This window comes from Camellia sinensis, chromosome 2, assembly GCF_055761805.1.
Source record: "Camellia sinensis isolate YWXY chromosome 2, ASM5576180v1, whole genome shotgun sequence".
Lineage (NCBI taxonomy): Eukaryota > Viridiplantae > Streptophyta > Magnoliopsida > Ericales > Theaceae > Camellia > Camellia sinensis.
The window spans coordinates 27,551,428-27,575,691 of NC_138962.1; the positions used below are offsets into that span (position 1 = coordinate 27,551,428).

At 38.2% G+C, this 24,264-nt stretch overlaps 2 protein-coding genes and 1 long non-coding RNA gene across 4 annotated transcripts; all 3 read right to left on the reverse strand.

Moving 5' to 3' along the window:
- Positions 1–812: 812 nt before the first annotated feature.
- Positions 813–4,381, reverse strand: LOC145819938 (B3 domain-containing protein IDEF1-like). Of its 2 annotated transcripts, XM_082913976.1 has the most exons (8): positions 4,246–4,381; positions 3,554–3,734; positions 2,809–2,890; positions 2,532–2,630; positions 1,828–1,912; positions 1,593–1,689; positions 1,196–1,292; positions 813–987 (listed from the first exon to the last, which is right to left on the reverse strand). In XM_082913976.1, the coding sequence occupies exons 4-8, from the start codon at positions 2,595–2,597 to the stop codon at positions 916–918; spliced, it is 417 nt and encodes a 138-aa protein (XP_082770102.1). In that variant the 5' UTR covers positions 2,598–2,630; positions 2,809–2,890; positions 3,554–3,734; positions 4,246–4,381; the 3' UTR covers positions 813–915. The 2 variants fall into 2 exon arrangements, 1 of the variants encoding a protein (XP_082770102.1); XR_014360727.1 differs by lacking the exon at positions 1,828–1,912.
- Positions 4,382–4,520: 139 nt separating this feature from the next.
- Positions 4,521–17,516, reverse strand: LOC114298373 (serine/threonine-protein phosphatase 7 long form homolog). Its single transcript, XM_082913975.1, has 6 exons — positions 17,189–17,516; positions 9,158–9,233; positions 6,569–7,231; positions 6,263–6,469; positions 5,729–6,169; positions 4,521–5,628 (listed from the first exon to the last, which is right to left on the reverse strand). Exons 2-5 carry the CDS (start codon positions 9,227–9,229, stop codon positions 6,020–6,022), a joined length of 1,092 nt encoding a protein of 363 aa, XP_082770101.1. The 5' UTR covers positions 9,230–9,233; positions 17,189–17,516; the 3' UTR covers positions 4,521–5,628; positions 5,729–6,019.
- On the reverse strand, positions 10,195–11,219 carry LOC114298378 (uncharacterized). Its single transcript, XR_014360261.1, has 2 exons — positions 11,029–11,219; positions 10,195–10,904 (listed from the first exon to the last, which is right to left on the reverse strand). It is a non-coding gene; the product is annotated as an uncharacterized LOC114298378 (long non-coding RNA).
- Positions 17,517–24,264: the final 6,748 nt, after the last annotated feature.

The window sequence follows — 24,264 nt, forward strand, 5'->3', positions numbered from 1 at the left end:
CTAATAATGCCCCAGCCAAAAATGTTCCAACCTGCACAAAGAAAGAAAGAAACGAAGAAAGAAGGGAAATATTAAGCAATACTTGAGCAGTAACACGGGAAGCACGAAGAAGCTAAATTGATTTTTTACTGATTACAAAAAAGAGTTCAATTAACTCAATGATAGAAATGTAATTTTTGCATAAGCCATGCTGCAAATTCACAAGGCCAATGCTGGCAAACTCTAACCAACTTATTTAATCGACAGAGCAACCTTGAGATACCTACAACAAAATTACCTGCAGGACAGAGCAACCTTCATGGTTTTGGCATTGTGGACAGTTTTGCTCTCTATCTGACTAAATGTTACTGAAGAAATAAAATCAAACTTCAGCACAGAAATAACTCACTATAAATTCAATCAAACACTTCCATGGGCCACTTAGGAGAGGGAAGTTGAAGTGAAGAGACAGCAATTGAAAAAGCACCAAAATGCACAAGCATAACTTTTATGCTACGTCACTAAATGATCAAGATAGGCATTAACAATTCTTTTCATCAGTGAACAGAGATAAACAATAAATTATGAAAGATATTCAAGCAATACCAAACCATGCAGACAAAATACTCCAAAGATGAAAAGGCAGGGATGAATAAGGAACAACAGTAAGCGAGGTCTCAACCAAAAGGACCATGATAGTAATATGTTACAACATTCATCTCAACCTAAAAGCATCACTCTGAGCTACATAGAAGGGAACCATTCAACTAAAGCAAAGGTTGGAATCCCCCAAAGGGTTGTTTTTCTAGCATTTAACAATGTCAGAAAGTTACCTACGTCACCAGCTTGCAACTGCATTAACTGTATACAAGGAGTGACCCCCTCTAGAACATACATTCTGCTGTTATTGTTGGGCCAAAATCGGAATTGAAACATCTATTCCTTCCCTTTTGAATCCTGGACTTTGAGAGGCAAACCATCTGGCTGAGAAATTGGAGGAAAGTAAGCCTGTTTCACAGTAAGAATACACAACTATATCAGGAATGTTTAAAAGCTAGAAAATGTTACCATCCGAATTTATTTATCCAGTTTTATTTGAATAAACATTTTTTTTATGTATTTATCAAACGAGCTTAATTGATTTTCACTTAATACATTTAGTAGTGCTAAATTAGGTTATCAAACATTACCCATTAAATTAAGCATGAAAACTCACCTCTGCGCATTTTTTTGGAAGCACTAAGCGCCCTATCCTCCCTGCATCACTGGCACTTAACATCTTCTCAAATAAAGGAGTAATTACAGAATTTGAACTTACATGTGGTTAAGGTTAATAAGGTGCTAAACTGCTTAATTACAAATTAGAAAAATTTAGGACAACAAGAAACTAGATTGTTTAATTGCACATTAAAATAGCCTTTTCACCAAATAAAAATAAAAATAAACTTTAGCATCTTTTGTGAAAACCAAAAAATTAAACTTCAAAGATTTTGCATACAGGAAATCTGAATTCAGAACAACCTGCTTCTACAACTATAATCTTAAATACCAATATCATTGGGTAAACATATCATAAAATCTTAAACACAGCACCATGTAGAACAATAGGATACTCTCCAGAGATTTGCTGGAGCTCTTGATCAGCACCATGTAAAATCTTAAACACAGCACCATGTAGCTCTTGATTAGCTTGCTCACCACAGTTGATTCCTGCAACAAAATGCCCACATCAAGATAACCAACGACTCACGGTGAATATTAGAAAACTTTCCCCTGGATGTAGGAGGAGCATAGCAAGTAATAAACTTTCATTCATTGGATCATATATAGGTAGGAAAAGATCAATACCTGCATTCCCATTTTCAAGTGTTTCGGATGTACCAAGCTTCAGGGTACCATTCATTAATCTTGCAGATGAATCATCTACTTTCTTCTTCTCCAAAGAAGAGGCAGAAGGTCGCTCACTGCTAACAAGTCTATCAATGCCACTTGGTATGTGAACTTCAAAAGGCATCCTTGGTTGCAAGTCAGATTGGGTAGCCGAAGAACTGAATAAACTGGGTGCTTGCCGCCATGGCACTGGACCTGATCCAGCCATCTGACGCCAAGTTTTGGTAGAGAGGTCTTTAATTCTTTTAGGCATTACAGGAAGGAAGAGAGAAGGTGGAGGCCAGGCAGGATTTGGTGTCTGAAACATGCAATAAGATATTGTACTGTAACATGATTTTTTTGTAGACGCAGAGGAGCATAATATTATTATGTGACAGTTGAAGCAGGCTGCTAGATAATCCTTAAGAGAGAAAAGACACTAGACCTGGTCCCACCCCGTGCCCATCCATAATTTGAATCAATCATATGATAAGCTCAGTTTTAGTTGCAGTAACTAACTAGTAAAAGGATATCAAAACAATTCAACCCGTAGTAGAGAATCAGCATTAATACATGGAATTTGCCTGGCAAGTTTCACTAATATGGCATTACTGATAACCCAGTGGTCGCAAAAATTAAAAAAATAATAATAAATAATCATTAAAAAAATGTAGAAAACTCACCAAAATGAAACTTTTTCTTGCACACGTTATGCACTCAATTCCTCCAGCATCCAACAGTACAAACATATGGAATGACACGATGCATCCACAATGAATTTGCTGCAGAGAAAAAAAAATAACATTAAAAGATTTGCAATAAATTACCATATGACAAGAAAGAATTAAAATTTTTAAAAAAGTCCTAGGAAGACACAATTCACCTAATCTCATGTCAACTCTACAGAAGAAAGCACGTGAATCAACCAAACTAGCCAGGAAAAATAAAATCTTCACTTACCTTCCCACAAGACTCGCAGCACCTCCAACTAGAAGCATCCAAGTGGAAAGTCTCACAGAACTTTCCCTCCTCATAAGCCGAACTAGAGCCATGAAAAACTATAGTCATTACCTCAAAGTAAAAAAAAAAGAGAAATGGATACATGTAAAACACATATAAAATGATCTTTGAAACATCCCAAACTGTTAAGATAACACAGGTATGGAACATTTAATTGAGGGATATGGTAGTTTTGAATTGGATGCAAACTAATATTAGCACCTTCCCCATGGGGAAAGGAAGGAAAAGAAGGTGAAGAGTGATGAATTCTGGTAAATATGAATATCAAATCATTACACATTCGAGAGCAATCATTTTGGTAAATAAAAATATATCATCAAACCACCATACTCAGCCACAATATAATGTGTACTAGATTTGACGTTGATATTAACTGTAAAAGTTTTGAGAATACTTTTCACATATATAATATTGCCAGAGAAAAAAAAAATACACACTCATTAAAAAAGTTGAGAGTATTAAGGACAGTGTAAGCAATATCACTCCCCTATGTTCACCAACACATGTAATTCGCAAGTGGTGTCCTCTGCCACCTGTTCCCATTACAAAGGAGGCAAGAGGATATCATTTGCCAACATCCAGTGCAGTTCTCACTATCATCCTCGTTGTCATTAAGTGTTTCGCATAAAAAGTATAAAATGGTTCAAACTGAGGTTTTGTACAATTTCTATTTTCTACTACAGACCTAGTTCTCAATCACCACTGGTGGGATTTTGAGCCAGCAACTTTCTTTGTTGAGGGAATTGGTTTCCACAGGAGGGATGCTAACCAGCGTTTGTGGGTTAACCTTCTTCATCTACTGAATTTGGTTCTGTGGAATTATACTGTAGACGTAGAGACTTTGCAGTGGGGGATGAAGCAAGAAGCTATAAAAGACCCCAAAAAAATGAGGTAATCAGTCACCTGCAGATATGAAACAAAAGGGCTACAAAGGAAAAAACCAGAGATCAAGGGACCAATATGCAATTGAAATGGGTACATACTAACAATTAGTTATTACTTACTACTTTTTAAACTTAAACCTCCTCACCATCAACTATGAGGTGTGCAAAAAATTCAAAAGTTAATGAGCTTTCTATAGTTAATTTGATTGAGTTTTGTTTTTTTCCAAGTTATGTCACAGGTTTATCTGTTGCCAAATCATGTCGTCAGAATGGTTTGAACTTCTAAAAGCCTCTGGAGAAGATTTTAAAAATTATGTCTAACTTTGCAACTTCATATGCCCATTTTGCTAGTGAACAATGTTAGCCTAGATCAATTATTAAGACCTTGATCAATCTAGAAATGAAGAAGCAGTAGCCAATTATCAGCTATTTGAAGACCAATTATTAAGACATTGACACATCCAAAGCTATTTTAAGACCATAAAATTCATACCCAGCAGTAGCAACACACAGTCGGCAGCAACCAGAATGAAGAAGCAGCAAGCAACCAGCAACCAGCAACCAGCAACACAGCAAGCAGCTACCCCTTCATTCAAAACAGTAACAAAAATAGCAGCAGCATTAGCATCAGCATCTAGAATCTTATAAAATAAGCGACAATTACAAGATAAGATAAGCCAAAAGCCAGAACTACATAATAAGCCACAACTTAAACAATGTAGACTAATCCACGTGAAAACACCACCTGAACATAATGTTTGAATACACTTACCAATGCTGGTTGTTCCTAATGTCCTAATTTTCCCCCTGTTCCACAACCCCTTCCATGGGTTTGTCTCCTGGGTCTCTTACTATATACTCTCAGTATATCTTGCGCTGCCGCACGTACGACTCCCTCGCCCGCTTCTATAGAAGCTGGCTGCACATCACCAATGGCTGCAGTACAATCATTTGATACCACCTCTGGCACACCTTCACATACGGCACTAAGCTGTGAAGCGCCATCATCCGCTGCATTATTGTCATGGTCTATTGCTTGGCGTCGCCCTCGCCCTCGCCCTCGCCCTCGCCCTCGGCCTCTACTTACACCACGACGGCCGCCACAACCTCTACCCCTACGTGTCCCTCTGGTAGGTGCATGGACCTGGCCCTCCCCCTCCCCGTCAATGTGGAAGTCATGGGTAATGAATGGATCAACATGGTAGGTGAAGGATATATGTGGTGTAGGAGATGATGGTGGGGTAGGAGATGATGGTATGGTCAAAGGGTCGGGTGCGGTCAATGTCGATGCAGAGGGAATCATAGTAGATAGACATGCAGTAGACAGTGGTGCTAAGGGAGTCACCGGGGTACCAACTGCTGTCCTATATGGGGGTGGTGACCAAGAGGGGTCCAATATATGGCCATGGTGTGTGGAAGTATGTTTAGACATTAGAGGATCTACCTCAGGGGCAAACTGGGATGTGTAATTGGTACATTCAGGTGGGGAAGTCAGCGGTGTATGCATTGCTGTAGATGGACCATGAGGGGACAGGACCATGGAAGGTCCCTCACCAAAGTGTTCCATATCGAAATAGTCCGATTGATGTGCATGACGTGCGGTAGGATGTGGTGGAGGGATTGATGTCGATGGCATTGATGTCGATGGCTCAGTGGATGGCATATTTGGGTGCGGCATTGATGGCACTGTAATATCTACCCCCATATAAGGATCCTCGCCAAAGTGGCCGAAATCTAGTCGGTCACGTCGGTGTGCCTGTTGCAAACCATCGTACAATAACTCCCGTATCTCGGCAATGGCATCCGATTTTTCTCTAGCATCGCGTGTAATATGGGCAGCGTCTGCCATGTGATATGCCCTCGCAACTCTACGAACCTGTAATGTAATGGTAGCTGTGTTACATAACCATCAATGCCAAATAACAAACATATACAAACTTAAGCAAATGTTGTTTTGGAGAATATAAATAACTTACCAATCCCTCTAAAATGCCCCCGACGCCTTGGTATCCGAAGGCAGCAATGTCACTCGGATTACTAAGCACTAGACGTGTATGGCGGCGAAACCATAACATGTATGGGTCCGAAGATGTAAGCACTTCATTGCTCCTCTCAGCATGGACAATGGTGTTACGTCTGTTGTTCCACTCACCAATAAATGACTGGTATTCGTTTGCCCAATCAATGCCCATTTTGCCACGCCTATCCCTAAAATGCATAGCCAAGTGGGCGTCAAAGCGATCAGGCACACTCTGAACTCGCCCAAATTATCTAAGCACCCGGTCGGGAAGATGCCAGTCAATGATATCGAAGCATATAAGTGGCACTCGCGCCATCCATATGTCTCGACCAACAGTGCAATACGATGGGAAGCTGGCTATGATGTCATCCTCCGTCCCGTAAGGCTCCCATATGAACTGCAATAGCAATGCAATAATTTAGAGATCTATTCGTACAACGGAGGTTGACAAACAAAAAAATGGGTAAATTCACATGAACAAATTACAAACCTCCCCCTCCACCATGCGGTCGAATTGGTCCCGGAAGATGACACCGACATTAGTCGATATCACCTCATGGCTGAAGGGAACCCTCCACCTGCAAGCTCGCGGGCCAGGTGGTAACAGCTGGTCGCCCTCCCCTATGGGACGCTCGCCAGCAGCAATGTTCGACTTCCGACTAGGGGCGATCCTGCTCAGTCTCTCCCACGCCCAAACCTACAATGAATGATGCCATTATTAATTTATTACAGTAGGCAATTTAGAAAACATGGCAATTGAGAATATGAGATAAAACTACAAGTCATTGCAACTCACTTGTAACAATACTAGTGGGCCAGCTATCTCCTTCGTATCAGCCTTAGTTGCCCGACACAACATCCTATACAAACATGCCAATGTGGCACCACCCCAGCTGTACTCCTGGATACGGTCAAAGTCTCTAAGTAGTGGCAAAAACATCATCTTGACTATATTTTGTGACTTATCGGGGACGAGGACCCCCCCAATAAGCCACAAAATATAGGCTCGAGCATAATGATGAACCGTCTCATCGGATGCATCATGTGGAAGGTGACGGAAATGCTCGGATATCCATTTCAACTTAAGTGATGAGCCTATGAAGTCTTCTTGTGTAGGTGCTGCTCCTAACAACTCCACACATAGTGCTATCAAATCATCCAACATATTTGCTGGGTCTTTTCCTGTGACTGCGTGTCCATCAACCGGTAGGCCAAATAGAATAGCCACATCTTGTAATGTAACTGTGGACTCTCCAACAGGAAAATGAAATGTGCGCGTCTCTATGCGCCACCTCTCTACGAGAGTTGTAACGAGATGGTGGTCCAATCGAATAGGTCCAATCCGATACACCCCGTAGAACCCCGCACGGAGTAGGCAACGTAGGACTCTATGGTCCAAGGCGGTGTCCCATAAGCCTGAATCAGATCGTCGGCATTTCAATTTCGGCTGATCTTTCGCCTGCACAAGGCAACGTTGTGTGTAAGAGACATAATGCTTGCACAAATGACAATTGAATTTTCATAATGAACCCATCTTCTATTAACTGAAACAGTGGGTGAGATAACCAACATTTTAGTGGTGCATAGTGCGTAAGTGGTGTAAATGTACAAAGATAAATACATACAGACACAGATTTGCAGTGTCATGACATACAAATAAAAGGCTCCATCAAACCTAATATAAGTTCTAGAATGTTTGGTACACCTGTTAACGAAGTTGGGTTGTTTCCTTTATTGTAGACTGCAATGGGGGTTTATATGGTTTTTAGTTAAATTAGAAGGGCGTAAAATATAACTAAGCCGTCATTTCATCATTGAGATAAGAATTGAATAAGTTGGGGATCAAATGAATACAATGAAATATTACAGACTAATATAACATATAATGAATATATTTTGAAAAGTTTAAAGTCCTTTATTTTGAAATGAAAAATGTCGCTCGAACTATATTAATGCAAGTTGTTGTAGTATGAAATAAGTTAAAAGTAATTTAAGTAGACAAACAAGCTAAAATAGTCACTTTGTCAATAATTGAAATTGTTTGTGTTCTTATTTTATATAATTTTTAGGACAATGAAAATATGAAGTAAGAAATCGCTGGCAAGTAGAAGATTATGTTATTCGGAATTGGCAAAACGCTTCACAGATGAATCAACAAATGAGAAATCATAACATATTAAGTGAATTATTTATTATTTCTTAAATTTTAAACAAAAGTGAATCAACATATTTTTCTCCTAGAGTACTACATAATTAGCCAGTTAGTAAGGATAATTATTGAGTCATCCAAGAGTATCATGTGGTGTTATTTATTTCATGTTCCCAACTACTTACGTGATGACAATTTTGACAAGAAATAAACAGCTGGTCCTTCGTTTGCCATGGCAAAAAGACAAAATAGGCAAAAAAGCCAATAACACAAAATGTTACATCTAAACAATATTCATTTCATTTTATCTTTTATAAAAGCCAAAAAGCCTATCCCAAGTGAGGCTTTTTAGACCCAGGCTAAAATAGCCAAAAAGTTAAAAAGCCAAAGAGTCAACCCACATCCCAAATGAACCCGTTCATGTGTTTATTTGGTACAGTTTATTGTAAGTTAAAGGTCAGCAATAAAAAAGACGCTGAAAGCATTATTTTGCTAACATTATGGTAATTAACTTTTTCAACTTATTTAAAAATAAAAGTTGCAACAACAGGGCAATACGCAACTCTGAAATTATAGTTAAAAAAAAAAACTACAAACAATTCATGTAAATTATTCTGAAAATCGTCTCATAAAAATTGAAAAAGTCAATGTGGGTTAATAGTGTGAAAACAGTTCGTACCATGAATTCCAACAACCAGCGGGTGGTTCCCGCTGTTACAACACTTAACTATTTTTGAAAGGGCAAACTCCACCTAGATTTAAAATTTTTTATTGAAATTTATCAAATGAAATAATGTTGTTCAAGTAAGGAAGTAGACAGATCTACTTTTCCACACTCCGATGGTACTATGAGTCGCTGAAATTGGATTATTTAAAATTTTTTTGAGTAGGTAATGGGTGATGAACCAGGACTTCTGATTGGATGATTATATAATATTATTTTGTGCTATAAGATTATGAATTCAACCTCTATAAAAAAGAATTTTGTTTGTGATATTTATTTATTCTTTTATTTTAGGAATTGTATTTAAAAGTCCTTTATATTAAAAGTCCTTTGTGATGATTATATAACCAATTTTGATGAGTTTTTTTTTTTGGTTAAGCTAGCGGTCCATTTAATATAATCTTCTTCGTTCTCTCTCTATGGACAAACATTTACAGTTTCACATTATATTATGTAACAACTACAGTGTTTGTGTAGTATTCAAATATCGATTATAAGTAAATAATTCATACCGACTGACGCCATATCGTATCAGCTCGATGCTGATGAGTCAACAATGGGATCTCCTCTGCTAAATGAGTCATAGACCTGCACAAGTTTTCATATATGAAATGGATATCTGATAACAAGAATTTTGACAACAGTACATACATATGCTGACAAAATTAGAATACGACCTGACAGTATATCGCAGGTATACAAACTGCAACAAGTTAGGGAAAACAAAAAGAAAGGGTTGCCTGGAAAAATTTCTTGATAACTAAAAAACAGTTCACCACCTAACAAAATATGGCTACGCAATGAATATTACATGCATTTATATTGTTGATTAGTAATTCATTTCACATTATTGTCATAGGAGATAAGGTACACATGGTACCCGTGAGTTTAAAGATTTTGTCAGTGCGTTGTCACGTCAAGCTTTATGACATGAAAACCCATGCTTTAAGTAGATTTCAAATCCACTACTCACACTTTTTACACCAACTAAGCATTTACCAATATGTACTAAATTTAAGACACATGAATGAATTGATAAAATGGTCTTCCCTCACGTAATGAATTTTTGAAAACTAAAAAAAAAATTCACGACGTAACAAAATGTGGCAACGCATTAAATATCACATGCATTTATATTGGTGATTAGTAATTCATTTCACATTATTGTCATAGGAGATAAGGTTCACATGGTACCTATGTGATTAAAGTTACTGTCAGTGTGTTGTCACGTCAACCTGTAAGACATGAAAAAACGTGCTTTCACTTTAAAGGAGTTGTCATTTGGACAGGAAAGAAGTACGAAAGTTTGAAGAGGGTTTTATGTAGATTTGAAATACATTAGTCAAAGTTTTTACAAGAACTAAGCATATACGAATACGTAGTAAATGTCCGAGAAATGATTGAATTCATAAAATAGGCCTTCACCCACGTAATGGATGTTGGAAAAAAAAATTAAAAAAAAATTAGTTTCCCACATAACAAAATGTGGCAAAACACACATTCAATATAAACTGCATTTATATTGGTGATTATCAAGTCATTCTGTGAATATTTGCATTTTTGTAACATTAGATAAACTGGTGTCCATCGAGGTCAGGACACAATCGACCATCAACGCACCAAAGTCTGCACAATCCAGTGCACAAAGGACACTTGCAACAACTAAAGCAATTAAAGAGATTTGCCACATTTGACCAAATCTATGTCATTAGTAATTGAAGTCGTAAATACATTATCAATTCACTGAATACTGACTCCAATTCAAAGAAAGTAGCGTGGAACTAATATGTAAAGAAGACAAACAACTACTGTCGAATCGATCGGATTCTCGCTGGACATTTTCTCTTATCATGCCCTCTTTGCAAACACAAACTACAATGGTGCAATCCACTTTGTCTGGAAGTATCCATTTCGTTGTGTATGCGGCTATGTTGAGGACGACCCGTTTTAACTTCACGTTGTCGAGCTGGAATAGCAAGCAAAGTTGGGTAATCATTGTCAGGCCAATATTGCTCGTGCGGCATGGGCCTAAACTTCTGCGCGAAGATACGCTTGTGGACTTCCAACCTATACTCTGGTGCAACGAAAGGAAAAGGGTCCTCGCCCAAGTCTGCTGTCACAGCAAGCATGTGGGAACATGGCAAGTGAAATAATGTGTACTTCCCACATGAACAACTCGGTGGTCGGAGACTAACTATTTGACGAGCACCACCCCCCATCCCATGCGGTGCTGTCCTCACCTCATATTCCCCTATTCCCCTGCAGGAAAAATGTATGTACGTGGATGAATATGCATATATGATAAAATTATGACACAACATCAATGATCGACGAGTGCAAAATGTTAAAGTGTAGTGAATTCGATGCATCCAATAAAAATTACCTATTAATCGGTACCAACATATGCACATTCGCTTTAGCTTGGTGCTCGTCAATCCATCGTTGAACATTAGTCGTGTACAAGTGACCCCGATTACTTGCATTTTCAGCAATGGTCCTGCCCTCGTCAAAATATTTCACGAGCCGATAAAAAGTGATCTCAACTGATGCTGTAATGGGAACACTACGTGCGCCTTTCAATACACCATTGAAGCCCTCAATATGGTTTGTCGTCAATATGCCCCAACGACAACCACCATCATGGCACAATGTCCAATGAATAGGGTTCATCCGTCTAAACCACCGTTCAGCATTCTTCTCGAGCTTGTAGATATCGTCCATAATCTTATTAAACTTCCGCACTTGTCGTGCAGAACCAGCTCTCCACACAAGATCCTTGGCTACTGTATTGCCGAATTTTTCATTAAAATTGCTACATACGTGTCGCAAGCAATACCTATGGTACCCTCTTGGTTGAACTGCTGGATTGTCCCAAATTCTGGACAGGACACTAAGCAAAGCTGTGTGTCGATCGGATATCAATGTGACCCCCTCTCGGTCACGGCACACATGTCGCCTAAGTAGAGTAATGAACCAACCCCAACTCTCGATCATCTCCTTGTCAACAACGGCAAAGGCAAGAGGTATAATCTTGTCCGCAGCAGTCACTGCAGTGGCCGCAACAATCTTCCCTTCGTATTTCCCGTACAAGTGTGTGCCGTCAATGCATATCACTGGACGACAATACTTGAAGCCTTCTATTGCAGGTTTAAATGCCCAGAACACATAGTTCATGTACATTTCAGTTCCGATTGAGGTAGAGTGCAAATTCGGAATCATGTCCCACATGAAAACTGTGCCTGGATTGAATGACTGCAATGCAGCCATATATCTAGGCAACCTTCGGTACGACTCGTCCCAGTCACCAAACACCATTGCAACTACCTTCGTCCTTGCAAGCCACGCTTTCTTATATGATATAGTGAACTGAAACTTCTCCTTCACGACCTCAATTATGGTAGCAAGAGGCAATTCTGGTGATATCTACAAATATAAATTATATTTGAATACATTACAGTCATAATGAAATCCTAAAAAAAATAATCTATCTACCATGGCACTTACCGCAATTTGTGCCTTGATGAAATGAGCAATGACCTCGGACTTGAGGTTACAATTGTCCCTATTCATTCTGGGGTACACACACTGATGCGGCGCTTCAAACCTTCTAATTTGAAAGAAATCTTTGTCTTTCAACTTCGTTGCCCGAACCCTCCAGTTGCAGCCGTGCTTGCACTCGGCCACCCAACTGTTTCCTTTGGATTCTACAACCCTGCATTCTCGATTGCGCTTCAGGTTATACAACTGAACAGCGTGCACTAGTCTTTTCTTATCAGTAAATATCATTCCTTTCTCCAAATGAGCAATTTCGAAGTCCCACAATGGCCAACGTTCGACAACATCACGGCTAGTGATGGAACCATCATTGTCCAAATGCAAATTATGGTAGAAAGGGATATGGACATTTGTGTGTACCTCCTGCATATCATGATGCCCTCCAACTTCATCATCGCCGGAGTCATTGTCTGCACCTTCCCATGCGACATCCAAATCTTCCACGGAATCTTCATCACTTACTCCAACCTCGTCAGACAATGGCACTGTATCATCGGAGTATGCATAATTTTGGACAGCCGTCTCCGGTGTACGTTGAACATTACAAACCGGTGGACATTCTTCATTCTAGTGGGGATATGGGGTTGTAAGAACCATCGGATTATACGTTGTCGGAGCACTTGGACCTGCTCCGGCACTGTAATAACCATCTACGTTCTGTGATGCATTTAATTCATTGTAACTCTGAGAATGATTGAATAGAGGGTAATCTGCATGGAACATGTGTGTAGACTGTGTAAGTGTATTGTCAGGGGATTGCAATTGTGTCAACATTTGAGTGAATGTCCCACCCACCGGAAATGGCATCCCTGTGCTACCAAAATTGCTCTCCTTCTCCACATAGATTTCCAAAAAATAATCAGGGCCTAATTTATGTGGGAGGTCTAAGACATTACTTAAGGTCTCATTATCTTTGATTGGCAACAACCTATACTGCCCCCGACATGGGAGTCTACATTTAAACTCTAATCGCATTATTTCCCCATGCGTACCAACCTTCGGCACCATCATAGCCTCCAATTCGGACAATGTTATCCCCCTGTACACATTATACAACCCCTGAGGTTCGATGTCGTAGGACACACCTTCATCGCGATTGCTCAAAATCTTTCCACCCCAATAGAACATAATGCTCACAACTTCCATACCTACACTTTGCATTCAAAGTAACTCAATTATTTCAAAATAATGAAGTAAGCACATTTGAGACCAAACACCACATATATTACACAGGAGTGCCTTTAGGCATGGGTCTTTTGGCTAAAAATCACCACAGCAATTAAGACCAACCAAAAAAGATTTTTTGAGACTTTATTGTGAGAACAAATTAGCTACCAATTGTGCTCGTAGTATAAAATCCATTAAGGAGCAATGCACCGATTGTTTATTTTTCCATGCCTACTGTTACAAGAATTTCGCAATTTATTTAAATATACTTTTCTTAAAATGGGAAACCCCTTTATCCAACTAAGCATGCATAACACTCAACATGTTCAAGTAATTAACTATTGAGAATTTATTAACATCAATCAAAGTTTTTATTTTTTTTCCTAAATATTTTCAGACACTTTCAAATCCTTTTGTTGTTTTTTAAACTTTTCGAAAAGTTTAAAAAGTTTCCAATTCTATTTTCATTTCCAACCTAACCGAAAGAACGTAGGGAAACGAAATTTTGATCCTATTAGAGAAGATTATTAAAATTATCACATTTTAATAACAACATTTGATTTCTTTAACATCAATTTATAACCCAAGTTTGACATCACATAAGCACACTCATACAGTACCACCGAACAAAGTACTAGCCAAAATTAACAACAAACAAACAAAGGAAGAAAAAAAAAGCTTAGTGGGTTGGGCTAGGTTGTGGGCTCGATTTAGATCTGTTGTTATTGCATACGATGTAATGGGTTGGGCTAGGCTGTGGGCTCATACAAGAAAATTGTGGGCTTATTGTAGGGCTTGGCCCAAACGGGCCAGACTTCTATATCTAGAGGCTCTGAATTATAGAATTTTCCTTTCTTCAAAAAAGGTTTGATTCCCTTTGTAGATGTGGGCTTTTTCTTTTTATATGTGTTTTGAGGATCTTTCTTGCACATATTTATAATTTTCTTTTTATGTACTAACAAAAAAGTAATTAAAATACAAGGAAAAATATGTTAAGTTTGTTGTGAAGTTTTCTCAAACCTATTATATTATTATTTGAAGGCATTTGTTATTCCCAAACTTGTAGAATTATGAATTTTTTTATCTTGTTTTTTCTTTTTTTTCTTGCCATTTCTATTGACAAATTTAAAATCCAAATGTAGAAATTAAAATTAAATCTTCTAAAATATAGCCCTCCATTCCTCGGTCATTTGGCATATTAATTCCATGTTGATCACTCAACAGGTAAAGTCTCAGAAAATTATGAAGTCCAAGTGTCCATCAATGGCCGTAGGGGGTTCGAGGACAACAATGTGATGTTCAATCACCAAAAACTCCAAGCAACTCATTGTTGTCCTTTGTTTTTAATCTTTCCTCAACCCACTTACAAATATATATATATTTTTTGATTGGTATCCGGCCGTAATGACTGACTAATATGATCTCAAAAATACATATATATATATATATTTGGATTGATATCCAGCCGTATTGACTAACTAATATGAGAGATCAATCCCAACGCAGGATTTATACAAAAAACTACTTAGTAGTTAACCTAACTCTGATACTATATTAGAATATGTAAGAGAGAGAGAGAAAGAGAAATTTGTATCATATTAAATGTTGTAATAATGTATACAAGATTGCTTCATATAGAAGGAGATAAATCTAAGTATAGTAATGAATATAATATGGTATGTATAATAGATAAAATATATAGTTACTATATTTAACAAGTAGAATATTGACGATGTTAACTTTGATAAGTAAATTACTCTATTGCCCTTCATGATGTAAAATGAATTACTTAACTACCCTTGCCCTGTCTTTCCCTTGACAGCAATACAGCCACCATAGGCCCCTTACGGTAATTGGTCTCAGAGGTATTGATGCAGGGAAGGTAATGAGATGAACATTCGAACACAAACAACAACAACAAATTTAATAAAAAGATATTCTCTTTGGTAATAATACTAATTCTCCAAAATAAATTGGTTTTTTTTTTTTTTCTAAAGTTTACAATAGTTATTTATAATAGAACGAGGTTCTAATTAAGCTAAAAGATAAAATGAAAAAAAACAATATGTGCTCATCAATCTTAAATCAAAGGAATTATAAAAATTATCAAAAATGAAAATATTTGCGTTAAGCTCAAATCTAAAAATTACAATGAAAAATACATGTTATGAACAAAAAAAAATCTAGTCCCAATTGGATTCGTTTAAATTGAGTTATATGTGAATCAATTATTTTCAAAACTAGCAAAATTACAAAATTGAAGACATAAACATTAAAAATTGTTCAAAATTCATCGTATGCCATGACGAAGCAGTGAATATTGTTGGCCATGTCATTTTTCATATTTCGATCAAATTTCACATGATTCTAAAGACATGCCGTATTACGTCTATTAATGTTTTAACATTTATCTTGTTTTTCCTAAATTTCAAAAATTCTATAGCAAGCATGTATCCGATATGCATCAAATTCTCAAGTTAAGAATTGTATTTGCCGCGTATATCAATTGATGAGAGAGAGAGACGTGCGATATACGTAAGTTCTAGAGAGAGAGAGAGAGAGAGATTGGAGACATATTTGCATGGGGAGTGTTTCTTACCATATCCGGAAGTTGGGCAGAAACATAGGAGAAAAATTTGTGTAATGATAGGGTAGGGATGCATGTGTGAATAGCTAAGAAACAAATAAAGAGTTGAATGAATCAATATAAAACGTGGCCGATAATACTCTTTTGACTATTTTGTATCTATCTATATCTCTATAGGTTTGTATGTGCACTTGTCCCTCTTTAACACCCCTACCTCTTTTCTACAAAAACCAATCTCTACCATCCATTTCTTTCTCTTCTTCTATCATCGTAATCCACCTCACTTTCCTTTCACATGGATTCTCTCTCTCTCTCTCTAATTATATGTTTCTATGTGCACTTGTCCCTCTTTGACACCCTAACCTGACTTTTCAACTAGAGCAAATCATTACCAATCATTCCTTTCCATTCTATTTAAGCTAATCCACCACACTCTCATTGACAATCCCCAACTCAGCAATTCTCTCTCTCTCTCTCTCAAATTAATTAGAAAAACTGTCATTTGTTGTTGATTATCTTGAGCTTTGTTCTAAAAGAGAGAGAGAACTGAAGAATCATCTTTGCACTTCTCTCTCCTATATTGGTTGTGAGCTTATCTTTGCTTCGCTTCTCACACCAATTTGTATCTGTGAGAGAGCTTTCTCTTTCTTTGGGTTTCTCTTTTGCAGCTCTTATTCTTGATACATTTATATAACTACATTTGCACATGTAAGCTCTCTCTCTCTCTTTCTTTTCCTTGAATCTCTATTTCAATCACATTCTGTATGATAAATCTCAAGACATACTTCATTTTGAAGGTGGGTTGTTAGGTCTTCAATAAGATATTGGCTTGTTATTAGGAAGAAATGGTTGGAATCATCATGCTATTCATCTAAATATAGGCATTTGATTGATTTATTCATCATTACAGCTCCTAATATTAACTAAGTTTTCGTCAATCTTACAAAATTCTTTAAAATATCATGGAAACTATTTTCATATATGTGATCACAACCTATCAAATTAATTTGAAAAATTATTCACAAATATCATTTTTATATCATGGAACTGACGAGAAAATTATTCAAAAAATTCTGGCGTTGTTGAATGAAAAGTTTACAACCCTAATTTCGAAATTTAAAATCCCAAATCTGAATCCCTAATTTCGAAATTTAAAATCCCAAATCTGAAACCCTAATTTCAAAATTTAAAATCCCAAATCTAAAATGAAATCCCTCATTTATGCGATACAAACCTGAAGTGGGTGTTTGATGAAGGTGTTCCGCCGGTGGTGTGCTTCCTCTTCGTCGCCGGTCTTCTTCGGCTGAGAGAGGGAGAAGATGGGTTGGATCAAACACGGCCTCTTCGTCGTCGGTCTTCTTCGGCTGAGAGAGGGAGAAGAAGATGTGTTGGATCAAAGGTTGGATCAAACACGGCCTCTTCGTCGTCAGTCTTCTTCGGCTGAGAGAGGGAGAAGAAGATGGGTTGGATCAAACACGGCCTCTTCGTCGGTCTTCTTCGGCTGAGAGAGGGAGAAGAAGATGGGTTGGATCAAACACGGCCTCTTCGTCGGTCTTCTTCGGCTGAGAGAGGGAGAAGAAGATGGGTTGGATCAAACACTGGTTTGGATCAAACACGGCTTTCGTAAGGGAGAAGAAGGAATGAAATGGCTTTTCTAAAACCGGTTTTTATTAAAAATGTTTTTGGTCAAAAAACGACTTTTGTAAAACCGTTTTTAAAAAAAAAAAAATTCTCAAAAATGACTTTTCTAAAACCGTTTTTAAAAAAAAAAAATTTGGTCATAAAATATTTCTTTAAAAAAAATTAATGCAAAAACAGTTTTTCTAAAACCGGTTTTAAAAAAAAAAAATTTTGGTCATAAAATATTTATTTAAAAAAAATTAATGCAAAAACGGTTTTTCTAAAACCGGTTTTTATTAAAAAAAAAATTTTGACCAAAAAATATTTATGTTGAAAATATAAATTAAAAAAAAATTAATTGGAAAACGGTTTTACAAAAACCGTTTTTAATTAATTCAAAATAATTAAAATCTTAATCAAAAACGGCTTTAGAAAAGCCGGTTTCCATTTTCAAATTTTATTATTATTTTAATCGATGAATACGGTTTTGTGAAAGCCGGTTTCTGAAAAACGGCATTTGAAAAACCGTTTTACCCTACTTTGGGAATAAAGATAAAAGTACACCCTAAAATGGGACTAAAATGTTCAAAATGGCACAAAGAAGGAAATTGGCCCAATTTATAGAGGTAATTGCAAGGCACATTAGACCACCAATGACTTGTTTGACCATTACTTAATCTTCCACCACGAACTTCCTCCATCCACCACCAATTAATTAGCATCTCATTCCACCTTCCACCCTCACTAGTAATATGTGATATATATATATATATATATTTAATCAATCAATAGAAAATTAATTATAAATATAAAAAAATTATGTAATTAGTCAATAAGCTAGTGCATAGAGAACTATATTTAGCACTCAAATTGAGTTACTGTTGGCTTTTTGGCTTTCGAAAGTTAATAATGTAATTTTAAGCGTATCAGTAAAGATCAATTAGTCTTTACAAAATATTAATTGCCAACCAATTATCAGACAATTTTATTATAGTTCCCTCAGCCTCAATGAAGAGGACTTTTACTGGTGGTTGCTCGGACTCGATTTGTTGTCACGGTTCTTAATCTGAACCAAAGAGTCCAAATCCGGCAAATCGTTTTTGAGAAAACAGATTTTTTTGAAAAGAAGTGCCAAACATGGACTGCTTTGCCAGATACAGAGTCGCCACCTAAATATTTTTTAATGGGGAAATTTAGGAAACCCTGACTCGGTGCCAAAGGCCACGTGTCTGTCGTTGCCAAAGTTGCCTCGGCTCGGGAGCTTGGGTACGATCGGGGAAGGTCAGCTATGAGCACCCCCTTTCGCCCGGTCCGAAGACCGGCCTCTACTAACCATGATATCTGATTTTGAAAACGTTATGTGTTCTTATTCCGGTTATTAGCTTAGAATTACTATGTTATACGCACAGCAAACAAGTATAGACTAGATTGCCTAATTTGGAAATAAGCATTGCATATCCGTTTGTTTTGAAAAAATGTTTTGGAATTTGCTACTCGCAAGTAGGCTAAAATACGGATTTCAACGAGTTTTCCCAACTCAAACAACCCAACCTTCACCCACAGGCATTCAATCAGTTTATAACACATAAGCATCTAGCCACATGGTAAACATACTGTTATGATAGCACTCACACGCATGCAAGATGCTAAAGCACAAATACTTACAATGTACTCCGTGCCAAAACAGTAAACTAGTTAGCAAACATGCGTGATCCTAGTTCATGTCAAATTGACTAATGCAACACATACGAGATGTACTTAGAATAGGCTCGACTAACCTAAGCATGGCATGTGAAATGCAGTCAATTGATGCACGTATTCAATTTGGAATTGAAGTACAAATGCAGTTAGCGTGATGCGCCGAGCCTGGTGCATGTAAGACAAATGAATGAATGCACGCATGCATTGCATGAGGTATGCTAATTTAAACGTGCCCTAATACTAACCACCAAAGCAGGTAAATAAAAGGGAAGAAAGAAGTGGGGATTGGAAGACGTACACACCACTCACACACACTTATTACAGATTTGCCCTCGCCCGGAGGGACTGAAAGAATATAATACAAATTAATTAACTACGCAAGCTAATTAAATATTACAAATTGCCTAATCAGTTAACAAACTAATTTAAACTAGGAAAAGCAGTAAACCGCCTCGGGAAGAGAGCCAGATGCAGCGCATGCTCGGGTCCTGCTCGGAAGTGCACGGCCATGCATAGTCTGCCTCTGTTTTCCCTGCTCTTCCTCTCTGAAGACTGCCAAAGTCTCAAGGATGCTTCTCTGGATATTGGGAATCACCACCGGCTGAGTAGAATTACCACCGGCAGCGAATTGTGGTCACCAGCACAAAATGAATCCATCGGCTGGTGATTTACTGCCGGTCGGCAATGTATACTGCCGGTCGGCAAAGAATGCCTGCAGAACCTACAACACACAGCATCAGAGGACGGAACTTGCATGGCAATACAATTCAAGCAATGTATGCACCATTCATGTCCCCTATCATGTTTGTGACTCAAAGGGACATGCTCCTTGGTTCTCGGACCATCAATCGCGCATTTTCATGCGTGATGGTCCAAGTGACCAAGTATGCACATTTTGATGTTAAGTGTAATGCAAACCAACAAACCAAAGGGGTCCAATCCCTATCACTAAATCAAGGGACAAGATATGCATGTTCAATGCAACCTAGGCATGTTAGCTAGGGATGCAACATGGCAATGCAAGCAAGCAAGCAATGAACAAGCATACAAGCTAGTGGTCATGCAAGACACGGTGTAATCAAAGCATGCGAAGTGTAAGACGTGTAACAACATGTAAAGATTGGACTTAAACATGATTTGGGCAGCTCTAAAAAAGGCCAAAACAGTGGCCAAAAGCTTAAGAAAATGGAACCAAACACACATACACGCATGCACATTTTAAGGCCTAAATGCTTAAGCATGAAAGGGCTACTTCTAAGCACATTTAAAAGGGAATAACCATGGACATATGACATGCATTATAAGCCTTGAAAACATGTAGGAAATGATGCCAAATTAACCTACCAATGCAAGCTATGCATGCAACGAGACCCAAGGACCTAAAACATGATCATATGACTCATGAAGCAAATGACCAAATTGAATCAAAACAGTCCCAAATCATGCAAAAACAAGCCTCAAGAACCACTTAGATGGCATCCAAATAACCTAATCCTAGAGGCATACACAATGACATAAATATGAAGCATGAAACATCAACTCTTGAAACATCAAAAGGGTCATTAAATACAAGCATATAAGCATGCTAAGTGGACTGAAATGACATGGTGGATAGTCCCAAACCACTAAATCAATGCAAAAATGTCATGCTATACATTCACACACTTAAGGCCAACAAGCCGGAATGCAAAGGGACTATACTAAGCATGCCAAATCTGACCCAAACAACCTAGGACAGACCTTAAACATGGCAAAATACGCACAAAAGCTTCACAAGACTAAGCCTAAAACATGCTAGAATAAGGGCTAACAATCTAAGGCATATTAAGGCAATAACAAGGCATTACATGGTAGGTATGCTAAGTATGCATGGTGTACCAAAACCAACACACAACAAGGTTATATCATGGCATAATAAGCATGGAAAACAGCCAAGACATGATCAATACACACTCTAACATGATGCTCCCTTAAGAGGCCAAAAAAGGTCCCTTTCAAGGACAACAAGGAGAGGGGGTGGCCCTCCCCTTTTAGAGACTTCAAGACACCATCTTCACCACTGAAATCCCTCAAGATTGCAGTGGTGAAGAGGCCCAAACACCAAAGTCTCAAAACTTGCACAAAAATAGCACAAAATGGAGCCTTACAAGGCTTAGGAGGGGTCAAACAAACCCAAACCACAAAACACTCTTAATAAACAATCAAGAGGGATAAAAAACAGAAATTTTTTGTCTTATACAATAAGCACGAAAATAGCTCTAAGATAGGTAGAAAAGCAATGCAAAAATGGGGAATAAAAGGGAAGTTTCTCACCCTTGTAGATCACCTTCGCAAATGATGCTCCATCAGCCCTCCTTGGCTTGAATCCAGCTTCAAAACACCAAAACCAGCCCCTTAGAACCTCAGTAGCCAAAGGAAGGTGAAACACTAGGTGTTTGTGTGCAATAGTAAGAACAAGTGCACCTAGAACACTCAATAGAGGGAAAGAGAGATAGAATATGTATCAAACCCTAACCCTAAAACCAGAGCTTTCCTCTGTGTTTTCTATCTCTAAAATGTCCAAAATCTCTAACCCTAAGCAAGGGAGACAAGGGCTCCTCTTATAGAGCTTCTTGTCTTGTAAAGCTTACAAGACAAGCTTCTCAAGAGGGAGATCCCTCCATACACGTGTATGGAGGGGAGCCAAATGCAAGACAGCTGTGATAAAATATCTGCAAAAGCAGATGCACAGTAGTCGGCCGGCCAAAGATGCCATTTTGGCAAAAGGGAGTGCCGACCGGCAATAAATAGTGCCGACCGGCAATATACATTGCCGGTGGCAGCAAAAACCAGCCTATGGCCATGGCCAGTGGTGTGTGGGGATACCTCACAAGGCATTCCCTGCCCCTCCAAGGCAAAATGCAAGTGTTTGGTGCAAAACCAGACACTAAACGGTCGAATTCGGAGATCCTGAGGCAAGGCACGTAGCCGAGACCTCCGGGAACTCCAAACGAACACAAACATGGATGATCACCGAGTGTTCAAACGGTGACGTCCAAGTCTTGAGGACGGTCAAAAATGGGGTGTCTACAGTGGCTTGTTTAGGAGAATTTAGTAAAGAACAATAAGTAAAGAACAATTTCAGAATCTAAATTTCATTAAGTAAAATGAAAACTTACAATGATCCGACCCAGTCTCGTAGAGATTTACTGTAACAAGCTATTTGAAACTACTCCTAGGAAATAAAGTGCAGTACAGGAATTGAAGTGCAGAAATGTAAAGAACTAGAAAAACTAGAAGGAAAAACGAAGTAAATAAACTGGTTTTTTGATCTGAGTCTAAGGGCTCATTCTGGAGCCTTCTCTACTATTTATACTCTTCAATGATAACCATCGAAGTGGGCTTCCAATCGTCGAAATGTCCTCCCATGATTGCTCAATATGCTCTCTCACAGTCAGTCCCACTATACCGCTCTTGCAGTTAAGCTTCCCTCTTGATTTTGAATTTAAACTTTATGAGTAACCGTTAAGCCACATCATCTTGTATCTCTCAATTGTTCCAGTGCTACACAAATCCATTATTACCAATACGAACTGCCATGTGTCTGACTTTGGTTGGCAACTTGTATTAATTTCCTAAATTACCCTTTCCATACCACGTGTTAAATTGTGATTAGCTTTTACAAATTATATAGCCAACATTACCCCTTACACTAATATACCCAATACTTGGTGACATTATGAACTAGTGCAATCCACCCACGTTCTAGGATGTGCATGGACTCCATATATTCTGGTAGTATAACTACTCTTTGAATAATGAAGCAGTGAACTTCATTAAATCCTTATATCTTGCACTTTCATTCTTTGAGTAGACGAAAAGACTAGTGCATCCCTAATGGCTAATCACACCTTCTCTTACATTGATCGAACATACGAGGAGTCTTTGGAAGATGATTACAGGCCTCAAAAGAACCTTAATGCATTTATTGGTTACACCTATCCACCTTCATTTATACAAGTCATGGAAGCTTTTGCAAATTACCAATCTTTAGACCAAAAATCTGTCAACTACAAACCCTCGGACCAAGCATTTGCAAAAATGGATCTTGGAAGCTCCTCTTCTGCCCCACCACTCTCTGCATAGGACACAGCTGCTTCTTCTTCCTCCAAGTCTACTGGATGGGGAAGTTGGCCAAAACCTAATGAACAAAAACTAAGAGAGCAAATTCACCATTGATTTGTTGAATTCGATGATCCTCTATCTATCCCTCTTTCTGCTCGGAGCTCAGTGGTTTACCCCTATGTACCCATTGATCACCAATCCAGTCTGGAAGACAACTTACTTGTGGCGTGGTACACATCTTCCATGCCAACGAAGATAGTGCGAGCAACTCCTCATCCAGATGAAGCACATGGATATAATTCGTCATTCTTGGCCAAGAAGGCAAAACTTTGCTCTTTTGACTGGCTCGAATGCGTGAATAACCCCCAATTTCCCTCTTCCTTTGGGATGGACCCCTCTGCACCTCATCTTCTTCAGAATCCTCATTGGATAGAGGAACTGAAACTTACTCTTTTTGAGAATCAATTTCTTCCTTCCTACCAGCCTCTAGCTCTTCCCACTACATTTGAGTGATTCCAAGCTCAACTTTTGCTTGCTGTCTTCTCTCACTTGCCCTTCAATGTTTTTGGAGATGAGACTCCTCTCAAGAACTTCCGATGGGACTGTGATATTGAAGGAGATAGAGTTCGAGACGAAAGCTGAACAACTTTTTCATCAAATAAGAACATATCAGCTGCAGCAACCCAGCTTTGATAGGACAGAAGATATAATAAAGAAGAAACATAAATTCATTGACCACTGCTGGGTCAAATTTAATGAACTTGTTACTTTTTCCATTCCTTACTTTTATGAAATCTAATTAAGAAGGATTTCTACTGTAATTACTTACATATCAATAAAACTAGGTTTTTTTTTTCTTTCTCAATTTGGCATGATCTGGTTTTA

Coding starts and splice junctions, on each gene's coding strand:
- LOC145819938 (XM_082913976.1), bottom strand. CDS start 2,597: ATGTTTGTACTGTTGGATGCTGGAGGAATTGAGTGCATAACGTGTGCA. Junction 1,913..2,531: donor CAAGAAAAAGTTTCATTTTG/GTGAGTTTTCTA, acceptor TCTTTGGAGAAG/AAGAAAGTAGATGATTCATC. Junction 988..1,195: donor TTCCAAAAAAATGCGCAGAG/GTGAGTTTTCAT, acceptor ACTGTGAAACAG/GCTTACTTTCCTCCAATTTC.
- LOC114298373 (XM_082913975.1), bottom strand. CDS start 9,229: ATGACTCATTTAGCAGAGGAGATCCCATTGTTGACTCATCAGCATCGA. Junction 6,470..6,568: donor GCCCACTAGTATTGTTACAA/GTGAGTTGCAAT, acceptor CATTCATTGTAG/GTTTGGGCGTGGGAGAGACT. Junction 6,170..6,262: donor ACCGCATGGTGGAGGGGGAG/GTTTGTAATTTG, acceptor TTGCTATTGCAG/TTCATATGGGAGCCTTACGG.